Raw genomic sequence first — 17318 nt, 5'->3', positions numbered from 1 at the left:
CCACTTAATAAACCATCTCCAGCATCACATCCATCTGCCTTGGTGGTTGGTGGGGGCCATATGAGACAGCAGCAAATAGCAGGGGAGAGAAGAAGGGGGAGGGAGTGGACGAAAGTGAGACTTGCAGGGAGGAAGGCTGGGGGGAAGGATATGCTCCACTACAGAGAATCCTGTCAGGATGCAATTTATTTTCATTTTGCGAGGGAGTATAATGGTGTACTGCCTGAGCTCCCTCAATAGCTGTTTTGAAGTGAACCAGGCTGGTATGTCTTTAATTTATCATTTCATTATGAAACAGTTTCCCTTCCAAGAAGCCTTCAAGTCAGGAAGCTCTGTCTGCCCACACAGGAAATTCCTTTGCAGCAACTTCCCCAAAAAGGAAATTTCCCTCAGAAGTGAGCCCAGCTCATGCCTTTGAGCAGAGCTGTTTGAAGAGGCTCTGGCATGCAAGTCCCGCAAGCACCCCTGGCTTCTTGCTGCAGCCAGCATGCCGGGATCAGCAGCTCTGCTCTTGTGCTGGTGTGCACTGACTCTGCTGCACTCGATTGTTCTCCTGCTTCCCCCTCCCCAAAGGCAACCAGGAGCACTCGGAAGAGACAAGTTTGTGAGCCTTCTACTAGGGAAGAAATCTCTAATCAAGAGAGAGGCACGTGATATGCACATGCATAGCTAAGACTGGTGGAAAATAGCAAGGGAAGAGAAGGGAGAGCTGTAGAAAAAAAAAACCCAGCTACTCCAAATCCTCAACTTGAAAATCAGGGGGGCAATTTGCGCTGTATCTTGGAGCATTTCTGACAGCACCCCACAGACTGCACTCTGGCCCTTACATATATTGTTTTTAATTCAATGACCTTTTGCAGTGATGATTTGTAAGCAAAGGGAAAGGGAGGGGAGAATATGTGGAGGAAAGGGGGGGAAACCGCATTTACAAAAATGAATCTCACAGACATCTTGTGAATCATTAAGTGGGAGAGAGCCAAGAATATCCAAGCTAGAGTGAATAACAACATACGGTATTTTATGAAGCACCTTAGCAATGGGGACATAGATCAGAAGCACTGCCAGACTTCCAGTAAGTTTTCAATTTATCACTTCAAATCACAAGTAATTACTGAATAACATCTTTTTTTAAATGACTACACCCAGAAACTCACACTGTTTGGGGCAAGAGGGGAAGCAGAACTGAAATTCACATTACACACTACACAGATGAGACAGGGCCGAATAACGGGCACAGGCTGAGCTGGGTCTTGGACTGGGTGACAACAAATAAATGAAAGCAATCCTCTGAAGGTATGTGGGAGAAACAAGTGCTAGAGATGACAGAACCGCCTATGTGGTGATTACAGTCCATTAGCAGACTATACACTACATAGAGAGATTCTCAGCCTTTCTCCTTCCATCTGTATTTAAAATTTGTTTTTCCAGCACTTGAAGAGAGATGTGGTCCTTGAGCCTGAAGCTCCAGCAGGTGGCTGCCTGCCCTCCTCTCCCACTCCCCCCCAGCACCAGTTAGCTTTGCCCTGTTCCCTCGCCAGCTAATTTACATGACTTTTTTTTCTCTATTGCTGCCCTTGGCATTACATTCAGTGATTCAGTCAGCTGTTGTGTAAAGAAACTTTTGTCAGAATTGCTTAAAGGCAAATCCCCCCCACTGAACTTTTATCCCCAGCTTCTAGCTGATGAGTTAGTTATCACCTAAAAGACACCTTTGGCACAGCAGACCCCAGCTGAATATTTATCTGCTTGGATGGCATCCATGCTACCATCATGTCACGGAGATGGTTATGAGATAGGGTGAAATTTAAAAACTGCCACACTAGAAAAGATCGCTGACCCATCTAGCCAAACGTCTCTGGGAGTCGCCGCACAAGCAAAAAGCATATGGAATAAGGAAGCATTCATTTATCTATTTTATAATATGTTGCCTATCAGTCTCTGCCAATCTGTGGTTTAAGGACCTTAAGAGCCATGGTTGCATCCAGACTGCTGTTTCCACACTGACCTAATGACCTATATCTCCACAGGTTTATTCCGTTCCTTTCACATGCATTTACGCTTCTAGCCCCCTCATACATTCATGCAGTGATTTCCTCCTTATAGTGATGCACCCTCATTCACGTTTCTTTTAGATATGCTCCCCAGTATCTCAGTTCTCTGGATTTGCTGTTTAGGTAAAAACTGCAAATAATCATTCCTGCTTCACCTTCTTCACAGCAAGTGTGACTTCATAGACACATGGCAACATTCTCCCATCCAACTCATTCACTTAGAAAACTATCTTGTCCTCAAAGTACAGAATTCCATCCCCTGTCTCCAGTATCCTGGGAGGGAGAAAACTGGGAAAGCAGTGTGTTCTAGTTAGCTTCCCTATCACATTAAAAATGATAGTGTGGATAAAACCACCACATGCAGAGTGGGACTGAGTTTGAACAAACACAGGGTGTTAAAAAAAGCTCTTTAGAAGTTCATGAGACTCAGAAAGTCTGTATAAGAACTTCAGTTACCTAACGATCTTGGTACAAAACATTTAAATAAAGTTAATTTAGCAGATGACCACAAATTAGAGAGGTAGAACAGACTAGGCATTTTATTAATACAGAGAAAGATGATGTCCCCGCTGTTCCAGTTGTCAGCATCTATTAAAGTGCAGCTCTCCTGAGACTCAAGTTATATAAAGTACATGTGAAATTTAAAGCTGGTTGTACCACTTTAACCGTATTTTCACAGCTTTTATATTGTTGATGTCACATTGAACTCATAAATGTTGTTTTAAAAACGCCTTAGAATGGGGGCCTAGTATTTTCAAAAATAACAGTGTGAGCTACCTTTACTCACTCTGATTAATTCAGTGGTGCCAAGATTGCGGATTTGTCTTCATGTTAGCAGCCTTTAGGAAATGGCTGATGGAGTACATTCAGTCAGAAAGTACTACATACGTACGACTGAGCCCCACTTACAACTATAATCTGATTTAGAGATTTAAAACCATATACATTACTGCCACCTCTGTACACTCAATCTGGTAAAAACAGGTTGAAAGACCAGTTCAGATGTGAACCCTTGCTTTCAAACTCTGGTTGACTCTCCACCATCTGCTTCTCATAGCCAAGATTTGGGGAAGACTGTAAGCCCAATGGGGACAATGCATAGCACAAGAGTCCACAATCTTTTTCATCCAACTTTTCTGATCATAAGCGATATTTTTATAACTTTACCTAAATGAAGTGGCTGCAACATCCTTTAAGTGGCAATCAGCTTCAAGTGAAAAAGGAATAGCAACAGAGTCTCTGTGCATAAAATCTAAGTTCCTGAGCTAGCTTCTTCTCTGTAGTATCTAAATATTTCAAACACATACACAGAGACACATGACCTTGTCAGACTGAAAAATAAAAATAAAGAGACTTCTTAGGTTTGAAAAGAATTTTGACTGTTAGCTCTTCTCAGAGTTCAAGTTTTTTGAATACACATATTCACTGCAAATAATGGAGGAGGACCAGAAAGGCCCTGGGTGGGCCTCACGGTCCCTTTGGACTATCGGGGTCCTCACAAGAAAATCACAGTTAGGGAGGACTCACCACAACACTGCATATTCAAACAACTGGAGAGATATCTGGATTTATCCCTGGGTTTTCTTTTAAATTGAATCAGATACCAAACTTTCTGAGATTCAGCCATCATTACTGTACATGTTGATAATGCCATGGCAGGAGTCCAACACTGGCCAAGCGCTGACTCCTTCACCAGCCCAGTTGCTTCAGGCCTGCCCTGACACCTTTGCTGTCACTTCCAGACTGTCTGCTTGTTTTTTACTCTGATTTTAAAATTGAAAGAGGGTATAAAAATTGGATGAGTATTGCACATGTTCCAGCTCCTATAGACGTGGAGTGCCTCCTATTTGTATTTTGCTGAGTTCCAAAGCTCTGATCCTGAACCAAACTTAGAACTATTGTGTGTGACCTACTCACTGCTAACCTACGTGGTGTGTTGCATCCCTGAGAACAATACAAAGTGGAAGTACGTAATGACTCCTGTGATTTGGCTATGCTCACTTTCAGCAAGAGAAAACCACCAAGCAAGTTGTAGAGCAGTGATGAAACAAGTCTGGTGAATTTAATAAGGATACTTGTCACCACTGCCTTTTAGCATTTAAAGAGCAGTAAAAAAAAGAAAAAAGAAACAAACAAAAAAGATAAAGGCGCCTTAAACAATTACACACTCAGCAATACAGAGTAGTGCAGCTAAAAGCCCTGAGGAAGTTTCCAAGGAAGTGAGATACAAAGAAGTATGACACAGAAAGAAAAAAAAAAAAAAAGTGGAACAAAGAAGTGTCTGTGTACAGAGGGTGTTTTCTGACAAAACATCTTCACTAGAGCACAGAGAGGAAGTGAAAGGTTAAAAACTGAAGGAGACAGATTGCTTGGAAGAAATCAGAACGGAAGAGAAAATAGGAAGGAGGAACTTAGATACATAAAGGGAGATTTCCCCCACTAGGAAATGCACAAGGACACACTCAAGTGGCAGAACTGAAATGAATAACTGGTCTGTGGACCAACAGGGGCCAGGGCTACTTCCTTCTGCACTACCAAGAAGGAGGAAGTGGAAAGGGAGAAATTCTCAGTATTGCATAAGACCAAAGAGGCACAATCATTCCTTCCTCTCTCTTTCCCCAGCCACTGGCCAAATAGGTAGAAGCACAGCACAAACCATGTACTTCTACAAATATGTTCTACATAAAACTGTATCAGCTGCTAAGGTGGTGAGACAACTAACGACTTCACTGGGTCCAGAAGTTTGCTCTTTTTTTTGTATCTACTAATATCAACATACAATTTCTGGTTCAGTACCCAAGTTTTCATCTAGGACTTGTGCAATTTCACTCAGGTAGGCAGATCCATAAATGTGTTTCATGAGCTCTCTTTTATCATTACTATTGTTGTTATTAGTGCCCAGCGTGGCAGGATTTTGAGCTCTGGAGCCTGTAAGGAGGGAGGGTTTAAATATCACAGCACCTCTCTGCTGGCTTGAGTTGATGGAAATGTTCTTTAAAGCTCAGCATCAAAGCATTCACTTTATAAGCTGGAAGCTTTGGTTCCTTTGCCAGGAGCAACTTCTCCCCATAATTAATTAATATCATATTAATTGCACATGTTCCACTGGCCTGTTGAAGAGGCGTAGCAAGACCTGCACGCACATATCAACCTCTTCTGTGCTGGCCCAGAGCACAGAAGGGAGAAGGTCAAGGTGCTTCAGGTGCTCTCAGAGGAGACTGGACTACAATCAACATGCTAAGGGCTGTACAGCCTGCTTACAAAGAGAGCATACTGAGCTCTGTTGTGGCACCTCAACTAGTAATGCACCGCAGGGGCAAGGGGATCTTCCACCAGCTGCGGCCTTGTGCAATCTGTTAGGCTCCATGCCAGCCCCGAACACAGCCAGCAGGCCAAGAGGAGGGGCCCGTGGCAGCTGAGTGCCCTTGTGGGTAGAATTTGGCTGCAAGTCATAAGATTCTGCGAAATTGCTGGAAGGAGAGAGGAGTGGGAGGAGAAGAAGGAAGGTTGTTCAACCCAGCTTCTGCCATGCTGGGCCACAACTCTCAGCTAACTGCCAGTGGCAAGGGAGTCACACTCAGTCCAGGGGCTTCAACCATGGAGTGACCTGTGCTTCCTCAGGCAAATCCAGGAAGAACGATGAGGCAGAGAGCAGGGAGAAGAGAGGATCTGTCACTGGCACCAGAGCTGCCTGTGGAGATGCCACCCTTTAGCAGCCACACAAGACACTTCAGCCTGCGGGCAGACACGAGGATGAAAAACAAAGGTGAGGTTTGCCTGTTGATCAGGATGGTTTATGGTGTGGACTCATCCTCCATAAAACAATCACACTGGTGAACACACGCACATTTTCAAATACCATATGAATTATGGATACTGGCCCGAAATCTAACCAGTAAAGAAGTTTTCACTCCACTGCTTGCACCAGATTTACTCATCTCTATAAATTTATGTGTAGGTAAACAGTTACCCACTTTCTGAAGGTACTGTGTGTTTGGGATTGCAAAAAGAACTACTTAAAAGAGCTAAGAAAAACAGGACGAGTAAGGGAAAAATTTAGCTGGAGTCCAAAACTGAAGCCACAACATTAAAAATACATGAAAAAGAACCACTAAAAGGGGGTAGAAAATACAGAAAATTTGGAAGGTTTATACACTAGAAGTACAAATTGTCCCAACAAGCTGCTTTCAGAAAAAAAGGGAATTCGTCTATTAATTTCCTACAGCACATGCATAGTAAATGTTAAAATAAAGTAGTTAAAAAAAAATTTAGATACAGAGGATGGTTACTCTGACATGACAAAGCACTTTAGCAAACTATCTACAGGAAAGGAATCACTAAAATGCAGGCACATAGCAAAAACACTGAATTCTGCTTAAAACAGGTAATATTTTTTTCTCAAAACAGGAAGGCAAAATGCAATTTTTGCTTACCATATAACGAGTAAGGCTTTTTTCTTTTACAGCAGCATGAGAAAGACAAGTAGAAATAAACAGACACCTAAACTTTATATAACATAATTAGTTATATAAATACAGATTAAAATATTAATCTGTGGATCTGAAGTGCTAGTGGGTGCCAAACATAAGGCTCCAATCTCATACTGACCCTTTATTTCAGCAGTTTGAAAGAAAGGCTAAACAAGTCTCTCTACGATTTAAAAAATAAAAAGGTAGCTATTTATAGCTGCATTTATTGGAGTTCTTTCCTTATCAGGAAACATGTAGCTGGGAATTACTGTCTGCCTACATCGGAAATTCTTTCAGAGATGCAAAAACCCAAAAAGGAAATTTTCCTTCAAAAATACTCTTTCCTTTTTTTTCCCTGCTGATGGGTTTAGAAAAATAAGTCAATGCTTTGACCAGGTCCCTCTCCCTTTGGGAGTTCTGTTCTGCAAAGAAGAAGCTTTAAGATACCTGAGGGAAACATAAAATAATGCTGAGAACATAATCATTAAGCTAAGAAAGCAAGCCTTTTCTGCAGGATACTGTAACAGTGCAATTTCATTACCAGCATTACATTACTTTCTTCTGAAACATGCAAGTTCCTAGAACTTATACTCAACAGAAAGCATTAGCAACATTTATCACTCTGGCAAAAAGCTGGCTCTCATGGCGCTGACTACAACTGATTTGTTCAGACCAGGTTTATTTCACCTTCCCTGTATGCAGGATAGCCTCAGTCTCTCCTGACTGACATCTTGTCCCCCATCTCACTCTACCTACTTCCACCTCAGGGCATGCCCAGTGATGCGTAGTCCAAAACCCAACAAAACCTCTGCTCTTCTTTTCAACACATGAAGCCAAAAGTCCATTTTGGGGTATGATCCTCTCTGCATGTCACAGCACTGAGAGAGGACAAAGGCCACAAAGGAAATGTGTGTTTGCCCTTGGAAGACAGGCTCAGTTTCTTGCAGCACATAAAATAAAGGGCTGTAACTGTGAGACTTGCAAATACCTGCAGCTAAAAGGATCCACTCAGTAAACTTTCAAATAGGTAGATATGCCCTGCCTCCAAATCAACACCCATCACTTTGCCACGGAATGAGTCCCTTATCCTGTATCTCCACTGAACACCCCACATCATGCCTCTGAAGGCAGGAAGGATGTGTTGGTTAATTATTGAAGACATTCATTCCATTTTAACTTGTTGCAGCTAAATTTAACACTTTCGGTTTTTGCTCTGTATAATTGCTGTAAAGTTACCTGACCCGGCTGCCAATGCAGAATGGACACTTCTGTTTATTTTTTTTTAGCAGGATATAGAAATACAGAGATCAAAACCACACAGGTACATGCATTAAACAAAGCAGGCTGCTCATGGCTATTTCCAGAGCATGATTTTTACATATGAAGATCCATAAGCAAAGATTTGGAGCTCAGTAAGAATCCCAGTTATCCAACTGTAGAAAGCCCATGAGAATTGACTGTTCATTAACTCCAAACATCATCAATTGTATTCCTATTAAATATATAAACAACTCATTGTTATATACAAACAACATATACAAATAATATAAATATATAAACAACATATTGAGCAAAATTCACTGCTATATTAACAGCAGCCTGCTAGTCCTGCACTGGGCATGCCTTGTACAAAACGTTTACACTAGACGTGAACAGTGAACATACTCATTCATACGCATTCATCCCATAAAAGACAGACAAGATGTACAAGAATTCACAGAAGAGGAACTGTTGATGAATAAGTGCCTCTGCCTTTTCAAATGCAATAAGATCCAATGGGATTTTATATAAGAAGAAACTCCTAATTAAGGTGTTGGAGATTGGGCTGCCAAATCTAGATGAAACCACTTCACCAAAAATGTCTTCTCCAAACTTACAAATCATCACTGAGTCCTTCTGCTCCAGCAATAAAATGAGGAGCTATAAATCAGGCACAAAAGCCTATTTAATCTGGCCATGCTTTTATCAGGAGTACCATCACAGGGGCAAGTAGTGTAGAAGGAAATCCAAATCAATAAAAGGGATGTCAAATACTTGGTATTGGGGTGAGTGGGTGTGCACATGGCCACCACTACACTAATCCCCAGTATCTTAAAACTGCAGTAGGTTTCTCCTCGCACATCATAGGATCCTAGAATCCTTAGAGTTGGAAGGAAGCTTTAAGGTTCATTTAGTCCAACTCCCCTGCAATGAACAGGGACATGCAAAGCTAGATCAGGTTGTCCAGGGCCTGATGCAACCTCACCGTGAAAGTCTCCAGGAATGGGGCATCAACCATATCTCTGGGAAATCTGTACTGGTGCCTCACCACCCTCACTGTAAAAGATCTTTTCCTTATATCTAACCTAAGTCTGCCCACTATAAGCTTTGTTCTGTCACCACAGACCCTGCTAAAGAGTCTGTCCCCTTCTTTCCCGTAGTTCTCCTTTAGATAGTGAAAGGCTGCTATCAGGTTACTTTGCGACCTTCTCCAGGCTGAATGGCCCCAACTCTCTTCTCAGCCTGTCCTTGCAGCAGAGGTGTTTCATCCCTTGGATCATTTTTGTGTCCCTTCTCTGGACGTGCTCCAACAGGTCTCTGTCTCTCCTGTACTGAGGACTCCACATCTGGATGTAGTATTCCAGATCCTAGCTCACCACATCCTGGTAGTCCCTCTAAGGGTTGGACAGGTGTGCTTTCTTCCAATGTTCAGGGGCTCAGCTCTGGTTTTTACTAAAGGAGCGGATGCAGCACACATGCTATGTTGGTTCTGCAGGGTTTTCTATCACTTCTGTGTTTTGTTGCAAGGCACTCATCACACAACCATTTCTTATCGTAGAGTTCTTAGTCATGGCTTAACACAGCCTCTCTTCTGTGCTTTTTTTAACTGTATGGTTATTAACAATACTAGGCTCTTTACATTAACTTTATTTTTAAAAAATTAACATAGAATATTTGTAACAAAACACAAATGAAAAAAAAAAATTAGACACATTTGGGATGGAAAGAGAAAAGCAATCTAATTTTAGAGTCACTGATTCTGACAGCATCCCTTTAAGACAAAGCTAAAAATGCTTCAAATCCAGCAATGCCATAAATGTCCTTCTGCTTTTGCTTCTTATTCCTCCCCACATTTTCCAGGGGAATTCCACAAGGGACCAGCTTGAATCCCACATTAAAGTGATACTGTTCCCTTTCCCCACTGAACAGAGGTGAATCTGTGTTCTGAATACTTAAAACCCCTACATGAAGCCTTCCAGGAGTGTAAGAGATCGGCTGAGTACCACTGAGACCCTCACACCATGAGCTCTCCATGCCCCAAAGCACAGGTCTCAGATTCCCATCAGAGCTGCTTTAAAGGTTCCCACCAGGACAGGAAGGATTTCATTCATCCACACACTTCCACTGGGGTTGTCAGTGCAGGAAACTGCTGCAGTAACTCAGCTTGTGTATATATATACACACATGAAAATAAAATACGTGTGTATATATATATATATATATGCATATATAAATAAAAAAGTGCTTGGGTACAAAACACTCAAGAAGCAGAAATCAGTTCATGGCGCTGGCTCTTCAAAACATTTTTTATATTTGATCTGGTGCCTTGGCCACAGTAACTAGGCTGCAGTAGAGAGCAAATAGATTTAAGGTTCAGCTCAACAGCTGATTACATCAAGGAGACAGAGTGAAATGGACCCCGAGTCACCTTGATGTACACCTTGTGACAAGGGGCTCAGTTCCCTCCAGGAGATAAACAAAGAACATGTCAGAAAAGTGTAAATGAGGATTTCCATGGTGCAAAGACTACCATTTTCCCTGCTGGATCAGTAATAAGGTTTTAGTCCCCCAGTCCCACATATTCCACATAACATTCTTCTGTATAGAACAGCTGCATCTATACTGTGTCCAGACGTGGTTCAAGAGTCAATCTGAGACTGAGCTTCCAACCTATCCAAATGATTGCCTCAAAGCAGACTGGAAACTCACAGCAAGGAACACCCAGGAGGCAGGACATGCTTTGTACCACACTCAAGAAGTCACTAGCTGGCTATATTGATACATTCCTAAAATGATATATTTGCTAAGCTTTAGCATACGTCCTCTGTTTTAGAGGCAAGGACTGAAGCAAAAACACTGACTGAGCCCTTCCCCCCTCCCCCCTCCATATCAGCTGTTAGAAATGCAATGAGAATCTGTAGATGAGTTAAATTCAGATGAACCCTGATAGAACCTGAACATGTAGGGAAAGGTAAGTATAAATGACATCTCCCTTTTACATGCTTTTCATTATAACAACTAGATGTAATTCACAATCATAAATCATTACAAAATGTTTGGGCCCTGCTCTCAGTAGCTCACAGCGTAAATGTGAAAGAAAAGCCTACGGTGCAAGAGGATGCAACAGCAAGAAGATTGAGAACTGCAAACAATCAGGTGGTAGAGAATAGTGCAGAGTAGTGCTAATGTTCAGGCTTTTTTTCTTTTCTTTTTTTTGGAAGTGGATTTGGATTGCTTAGGAAACGACAAGCTACACACAGAGAGAATAAAATATAGCATAGAAAGGAGGTTAGAGGGAAAGACAAGCATGTGAAGGACAGTAAGAGGGAGGAATTAGGTTTAAGTGGCCATATTGTCAGAGAAGAGCAAAGAAGGATGAGGAAGAAGCCAATCATCTGAGAAAGTGACCAGTTCAGATCCTGTTAAAATCAGTGGGAATCTAAGTATTCATTTCAGCGGATCAGTCTCATAGTCATTAATTTGACTTTCTGGCCACCTCTCGCAGTCCCTTTGTCTTATGCAGCTTTTATTTTATTTTTCCTGTATGTGCGTCAGACAGTTTTGTTCCCCAAAGATCCCTCCAAAGTAAATATTTTTATTGCTTGCTACTCTAAATGTGGCTCAGGGTGAAGGGCTTTTTTTCCTGTCTCACTACATACTTTCAGTTCAGCGCACTGAATATTCTAGTAACTAAATAATAGTATGTCTAACGCTTCAAAGTGGCTTTTCCAGCTGCTAGCCAGAATTGTTGAATAATTAACAGGTACCAAAGGATTAATAAAAGGAGTAACATAATTAATAGACACTATGCAGAAAAAATGGATCCTTGGCAACCCTGACAATGTTGTTGTTTCCTCCCTCTTAATCGTTTCCTGTATTCCTTTACAAAAAAGAAAACTGGTGCCCTTAAAACACAAACGATGCATACAAGCAACAAGGTCTGGTCATGAGAAAGAAACTCACAACAAATTTACTTTGGTGTCTGATAAATGCCTTAAAGAACCTCCCAGCTGAAAGCTCTTCAACATTTTGACCTGTCCTTCTACTCATGCCCGGTCTTAAGGCTTACACAGAGGGCCTGCTTGTAGAATGTGGTACAGATCACAAAAATGGAGAACCAATACAGAGGCACTACATTGCTTTCCACTGAAGAATATAAAATACCAGTATAAAAAGCATGCAGAAAGATTCCTACAAAGCAGTCACTAAAATTAAGCCCTTAACACAATCATTGCAGAAAACTAAGCAAATTTCCCTTTAGTCCTCCTTAATGAAGGCAGTGGAACAGAGAGCAATTAAAAGGAACACAAATATGTTAAAAGAAGTGATCAGACTAGCACAATATGACCAGACCTATATGCAATGAAGTTTACCAAAATCATCTGTAGCCTAGAACATACCCCAGACTGGAAAACCAAAGACTAGAACCCAATTTTATATTTGAAACAAGGAATACTCAAAGAATTTTACAAACAGGTCCCCATCTTTCCTCACCTCCACTCATCCAAAAGTGAACGCAGTCAAGAAAACAACAGCACAAAATGATGCTGCTGGTATCTGGAGTGTGTCTTTTTACTCTGAATAGTAGTGCAGGCTGTTGGGGGTTCAGAGAAAAGTAAGAACAAGAAAAGTTAGTTGCTGCCAAGAATAATTGGTTTGTGTGTACAGAAAAGTATGTGCAACGTGCCTTGCTATGACAATGGGCTGCAGGCACATGAAGGATGCCAACAGCAAAGAAAAAAAAATGAGTAATTAGTTCAGAGGAAGAAATGAACTCTTGTTCATGCTTGTATCAATAGAGAACACTGTGAAATCTTTGCCCATGAGATAATGTCCATCTCCCTAAACAAATACATATGTGCTCCCAAGAGAAGATGCCCTTTAGAGATAGAAATCAGGCTGTGCAAACTGACAGATATGTGCACAGGGGAATGCTGCTTTACAGGCAAGGGCTCAGATTAGAGCATGCAACAAGTCCTTTTTCAGCAGTGATGTTTCTGTGTCTCTTCTTGAAGAAGTTTTATGTTCAGAGTGACTGAAAGAAAATCATGAAGCCTGTAAGCATGTAATTACAGTTGCTGTTATAGAAGGCAAAACACCTTATTTTCATTTTGTGTACTACAAAAAAGAGAAAAACGGTTTATTCACTGATTCAGCACATATTAATAGACATATCCGTATCGTACATGGAGTACCCTCTTTCCAGATGCCAGAGTTTTTTCACCACAAGCTATTGGCCAGAGCATAAAATGAATAACTAATGTCATCGAATCAGACAAAAAATGTTGTTTTTAATACAAAAGAAAAAGAAAGAAGTTTCTCTCCATGGTAATAGTGATTAAACTTCCTCAGAGATAAGGGGTATGCAAATAGCGTCATAGCTTCCATCTTTCACAGCATTCTTTATTATTATTTTATTAATATTTACAACTTTAAAATTGTGCACTCACTATTTTTTTCATTTTAGAGTAGGGAAACAAAATCAAGATAACCAAGGTCACAGAAGACACCAAGGGCAGAGCTTTGTAGGAGAACTGAAATTGCTTCTCTGGAATTAAACCACTCCATTGTCCATACACTATTTCTACCTGATGTTAGCGTAGTCTAGTAGAGATCAGGCATGCTGCAAAGCTACCATGCATATATACCAGGGACAAAGTGCAAACTGGAAATCATTGTACTTTCCGACTACATATCTCAAACACATTCTCTAGCATTGTACTGGTAGTTAATTTACAGCACGCCCAATACGTATTTTAGAGATAAAAAAGTAGATATTAGGTAAATGAGCACTTTCATATGCATGAGTCAAAAGTCACTTACAGAGAAGTATAATATCAGATAAAATTGTGCACTGTCAGAAAATCATTCTCACTATCCCAAAGCTTCACTGTTAAGACTGATTACACTGTAGTTCTATATTACAGGAGTACACTGGGCCGGTAAGAAACAGCTAATTAAAACAGGGAAGAATGTGTGAAAATGGGAAAAGTGTCTTCACATCAATCATGGGAAAGGTTGTTTCTCTACAGATTTCTATCTGTGTTGATCAGTGTAAAGAAAGAATAGTCTGTATGCTGGTAGCACTGAGGGATCTGCATAACATTCTTCTCAACTTTGCAGTTATTCTTTCTTCATAGCTAAGAATCACTTGCTCACCACACACTGAGGAATAATTTATTGCAAGGGAAATTGCTCTACTTATTCTCCAGATACTGTTGGGTATTAGCACCTTTAGAGTGCTCTTAAACATTAGAAACAATGAAATTTATAATATGGAAGGCATAAAATACTATCTGAATCCACCAAGTGTAATTCACGTTCCATCGAAAAGGTTTCTCTCTTTGCGAAGAGGAGAAACCTTTCTCCTGCTGCATTGCCACTGGAGCAAAATCAGTGCTTGGGCCAACTGCTGCTTTCAGTGGTACCTGTAGCACGGTTCTTGAACTTGCAAGTTGGCAAAATGGATAACATAGAGTCTAGGGCTGAAATTTGTCTTTGTTCTGTAACACCAGAATGTCATGGAACAGAGAGTAAATGGAGGTACGCTCAGCTACCAGTTCTGTGCATGGCTGGAAACATCATATCTTGCCGTTGCACTGGAGTGAGGGTTGAGGGAGCTTACGCTTTACCTCATCGAAAGAAACAAAACCAAGGCTGCAACCAAACAAGATCTCAGATTTAAAAAAACCCTCAGACTTTGTGGATATAGATCCAATCTTCACACAAAGTAGCACAGCCTGAAATAGAACTCAGACACTTGCCATTTTATAAATGTTCAGATTTGTGACCAAAGCCGTGTCTAAATATCTCTAAAAAGTAAGAAGGGTACATGCAGGAACTGCAAAATCTCATAGCCCTTGAACATCATGACTCAAGATCCAGAATGTACTAAGCTATTTCTATAGCTGGCATGATGAAGACTGCTTCTGGAATATGATCTTGAGGTCTGAAGTCTTCACCTTAAGAAGGATGTCTTAGGTGGGAAACAGTTCACAGGAGATGGTAGAAACACAACCTGTAATCCACAAACTGTACAGGAAGATAAAGAACCTCTCATCCTAACCAGTTTAGTCAAGAAAAGGTTAAAGAGTGACTTTATCAAAAAGCACCTATAATCAAGAGTAGTCTTTTGGTAATATTTAGCAGGAAAGGCAATAATGAGATCCAGTAGTTTGAAACCGAGCTCGACTAATTCAAACTATAAATAGGGCACTTAAAAAAAAAAAAAAAAGAACAGCAAATAAGGAGGATAATTATGCATTTTAAGCACTGACAGAACTTAGGAAGAAACCTTATATCCTCCCTATCCCTTGAGTCTTTACACAGTGGAATCTTTCTCTATAACATGCTATAGCTCAAGCAGTTACTGAACTTAAAACACAGAGGTTACTGAGTGAAATTCTGTAACTCGAGTAATTACCACAGATCATTCTAGAAATTCATAGTGGTCCCTTCTGACCTTGTTATAAATCTATACACTTTAAACAGTGGTTCTGAATGTGCGTGCTTGGGTCAATAATTATTGCATACTGAGCTAAAAATACTATATTGCTACAGACTAGTAAGGCTACTAGTAAGGCTATATAAACGTGCTTCACATCGTTTATGATCTGAGACACTGACTTTGTCAAAGAATATTCCACAGATGTTTAATTATTAATCTTCTGTGTTTTTTTTTAATACAGAAGGTCAGATTGGTGTGGAAATAATAATGGCACAAAAGCTTCCTTAAAAGTTTTTAAATGTGCAAATTGAAAAAACAAAAAACAAACAAACAAAAAAAAATCAAGGCAAAAGGCTCAATCACACCCAAAACATTGGGCAGAAAGTTTTGACTGAAAGGAAACCTTTTAAGCTTCACACTTTACCTGGCATGGTAAAGTGATAAGAAGGAAGCTGGTAGTAAACAGTGCCCCACCCTTCCAGCATCAAGGGTCTCTGCCTTTCTATGTTGTGCATCTGTTAAACCCAGTTAGGAAGGCAATAAAATTTGAAAGCCAGACATGATCCTCTGCGGAGAGGACAGACGGCAGTTCTCAAGCCAGAATTAAATTCCACTAAATAACACAACAAGGGGAAGAAAAAAAATCCCAGGGGCTGAAAGCCACAGTGCAGAGAACTGCTCCATGTTGGCTTTTTTTCTCTACATTTTGGACATAAGCTTCAAAATAAGTGCACCAGCAAAGTCCTCCCAAGGCAGGGGAAACAGGGCAGCATCCATAGGCAGAGGCAAGAAAGCCCAGGAGTCTGGCTACTCAGGCAGTAGCCAGAACCACAAAGCTGCAGTGCCAGCTTGCATTCCAGCCCATCAAAAGTACAACCTGGGTTATGCTGCAGCACAGGCAACAAAACCAGGACTGTGCAGAAAGACGTGTGGGCACTGAGCAATCTTGGAGCACTGCAACTCACTGCCCATCAAGGGTGTGAGCACAGGATTACTGAAGTGCTGGGAGAATAGTTTGCATCCAGAAAAGGAGCGTACTTGGATAACAGCTGAGGACAGGAATGAAAACCCTTTTTCCCCCTCTTTAAAACAAACAAACAAACAAACAAACCTGAAAGACCACCTCAGGAGACCATTCCTTTTCCAAAATCCCAAATACATTTGTCAGATGGCAACATACTAAGTTACATTTGCCATTGGCCCCTGCTGCTTCTTACTGCTCAAGTACCCCAGGAATGTGACACCTGATAAAAGTTTTCTTAAAATCTCTCAATTTACATCAGAACTGCTTCCTCCCTAAGAAGGAAAATTCCATTCTTTCTCATCCCCACCATATCTCACTAATTCACCTCTCCCTGGTCAACAGACCTTGGCCCTTCTTATTCCTCAAACATTAATTCAGCAAGGAAGTGCCTGGCTCTCACCTTGATCCCAGCTCCAGTTTTTGCTATAAAGGCGTCCTTCCTCCTTTGCACTATCCTTTCATGTACAAATTAGCCCTTTCCTCCTTGTTCATCACTGCCTCCGTCTGAGAGTAGCAGAGTGCCTGGGCTCCAGGACTACTTACTACTGAGACTCACAACAACTGGAAAAATACCCATTGAAAAGATGTACTCCACTTACCACAGTTAGTGAAACTGACTTTGTGCCACAGCATATCAGTGAGCAATTCCTAAAACACGGACACATACTAAGTGCTTCCTGACAAAATAAAACCTCCACATTTTTCCCTGTCAAGAGAGAGAAGCCAAACCCTTGATAGGAGGTGGTGGTGGGGAAAGAAAACGATGACCTGAGTCGTTTAAAAATAATATACTAAAAATCAAACCAGCAAGAGCTTCAAAGAAAATTCTAAAGCCGGGGTACTTCCCCACATATCTTCCACAACAAAAAAATAATAATAAAGAATCCTCCCCTCACCCTGCCCTGCACCCTCCTCAGTTCCAGGAAGTGACACTCACGCAGGTGTGCCGGCAGTCTGATCGTGTCTTCCTCCATCCTGATCGCTCGAGGCACTGGGACATGTAGTGGTGACGAGGAAGTGTAATTTGGTACTGGGCTGGCTGGAGGTGTGTACGAAATTCTCTCTTG

The 17318-nt window shown here is 41.1% G+C and overlaps 1 protein-coding gene across 11 annotated transcripts in view; it reads right to left on the bottom strand.

The window, feature by feature from the left end:
- Window positions 1-17318, bottom strand: part of ETV6 (ETS variant 6) — a 132763-nt gene that overhangs the window by 72334 nt on the left and 43111 nt on the right. For 7 of the 11 annotated variants that reach the window (NM_001199273.3, XM_046907643.1, XM_046907721.1 and 4 more), the window contains exon 2: window positions 17189-17318. The exons of 1 other annotated variant lie outside the window; for it this stretch is intronic. In NM_001199273.3, the coding sequence (NP_001186202.1) occupies window positions 17189-17318 (130 nt within the window). 3 more of the 11 variants (XM_046907575.1, XM_046907938.1, XM_046908004.1) reach the window with 3 other exon arrangements.

The sequence above is a fragment of the Gallus gallus genome, chromosome 1 (genome assembly GCF_016699485.2).
Source record: "Gallus gallus isolate bGalGal1 chromosome 1, bGalGal1.mat.broiler.GRCg7b, whole genome shotgun sequence".
In the NCBI taxonomy this organism is placed as follows: Eukaryota; Metazoa; Chordata; class Aves; order Galliformes; family Phasianidae; genus Gallus; species Gallus gallus.
Note: the sequence above shows the minus strand (reverse complement) of the source record. Positions and strands in the feature narration are given on the sequence as shown.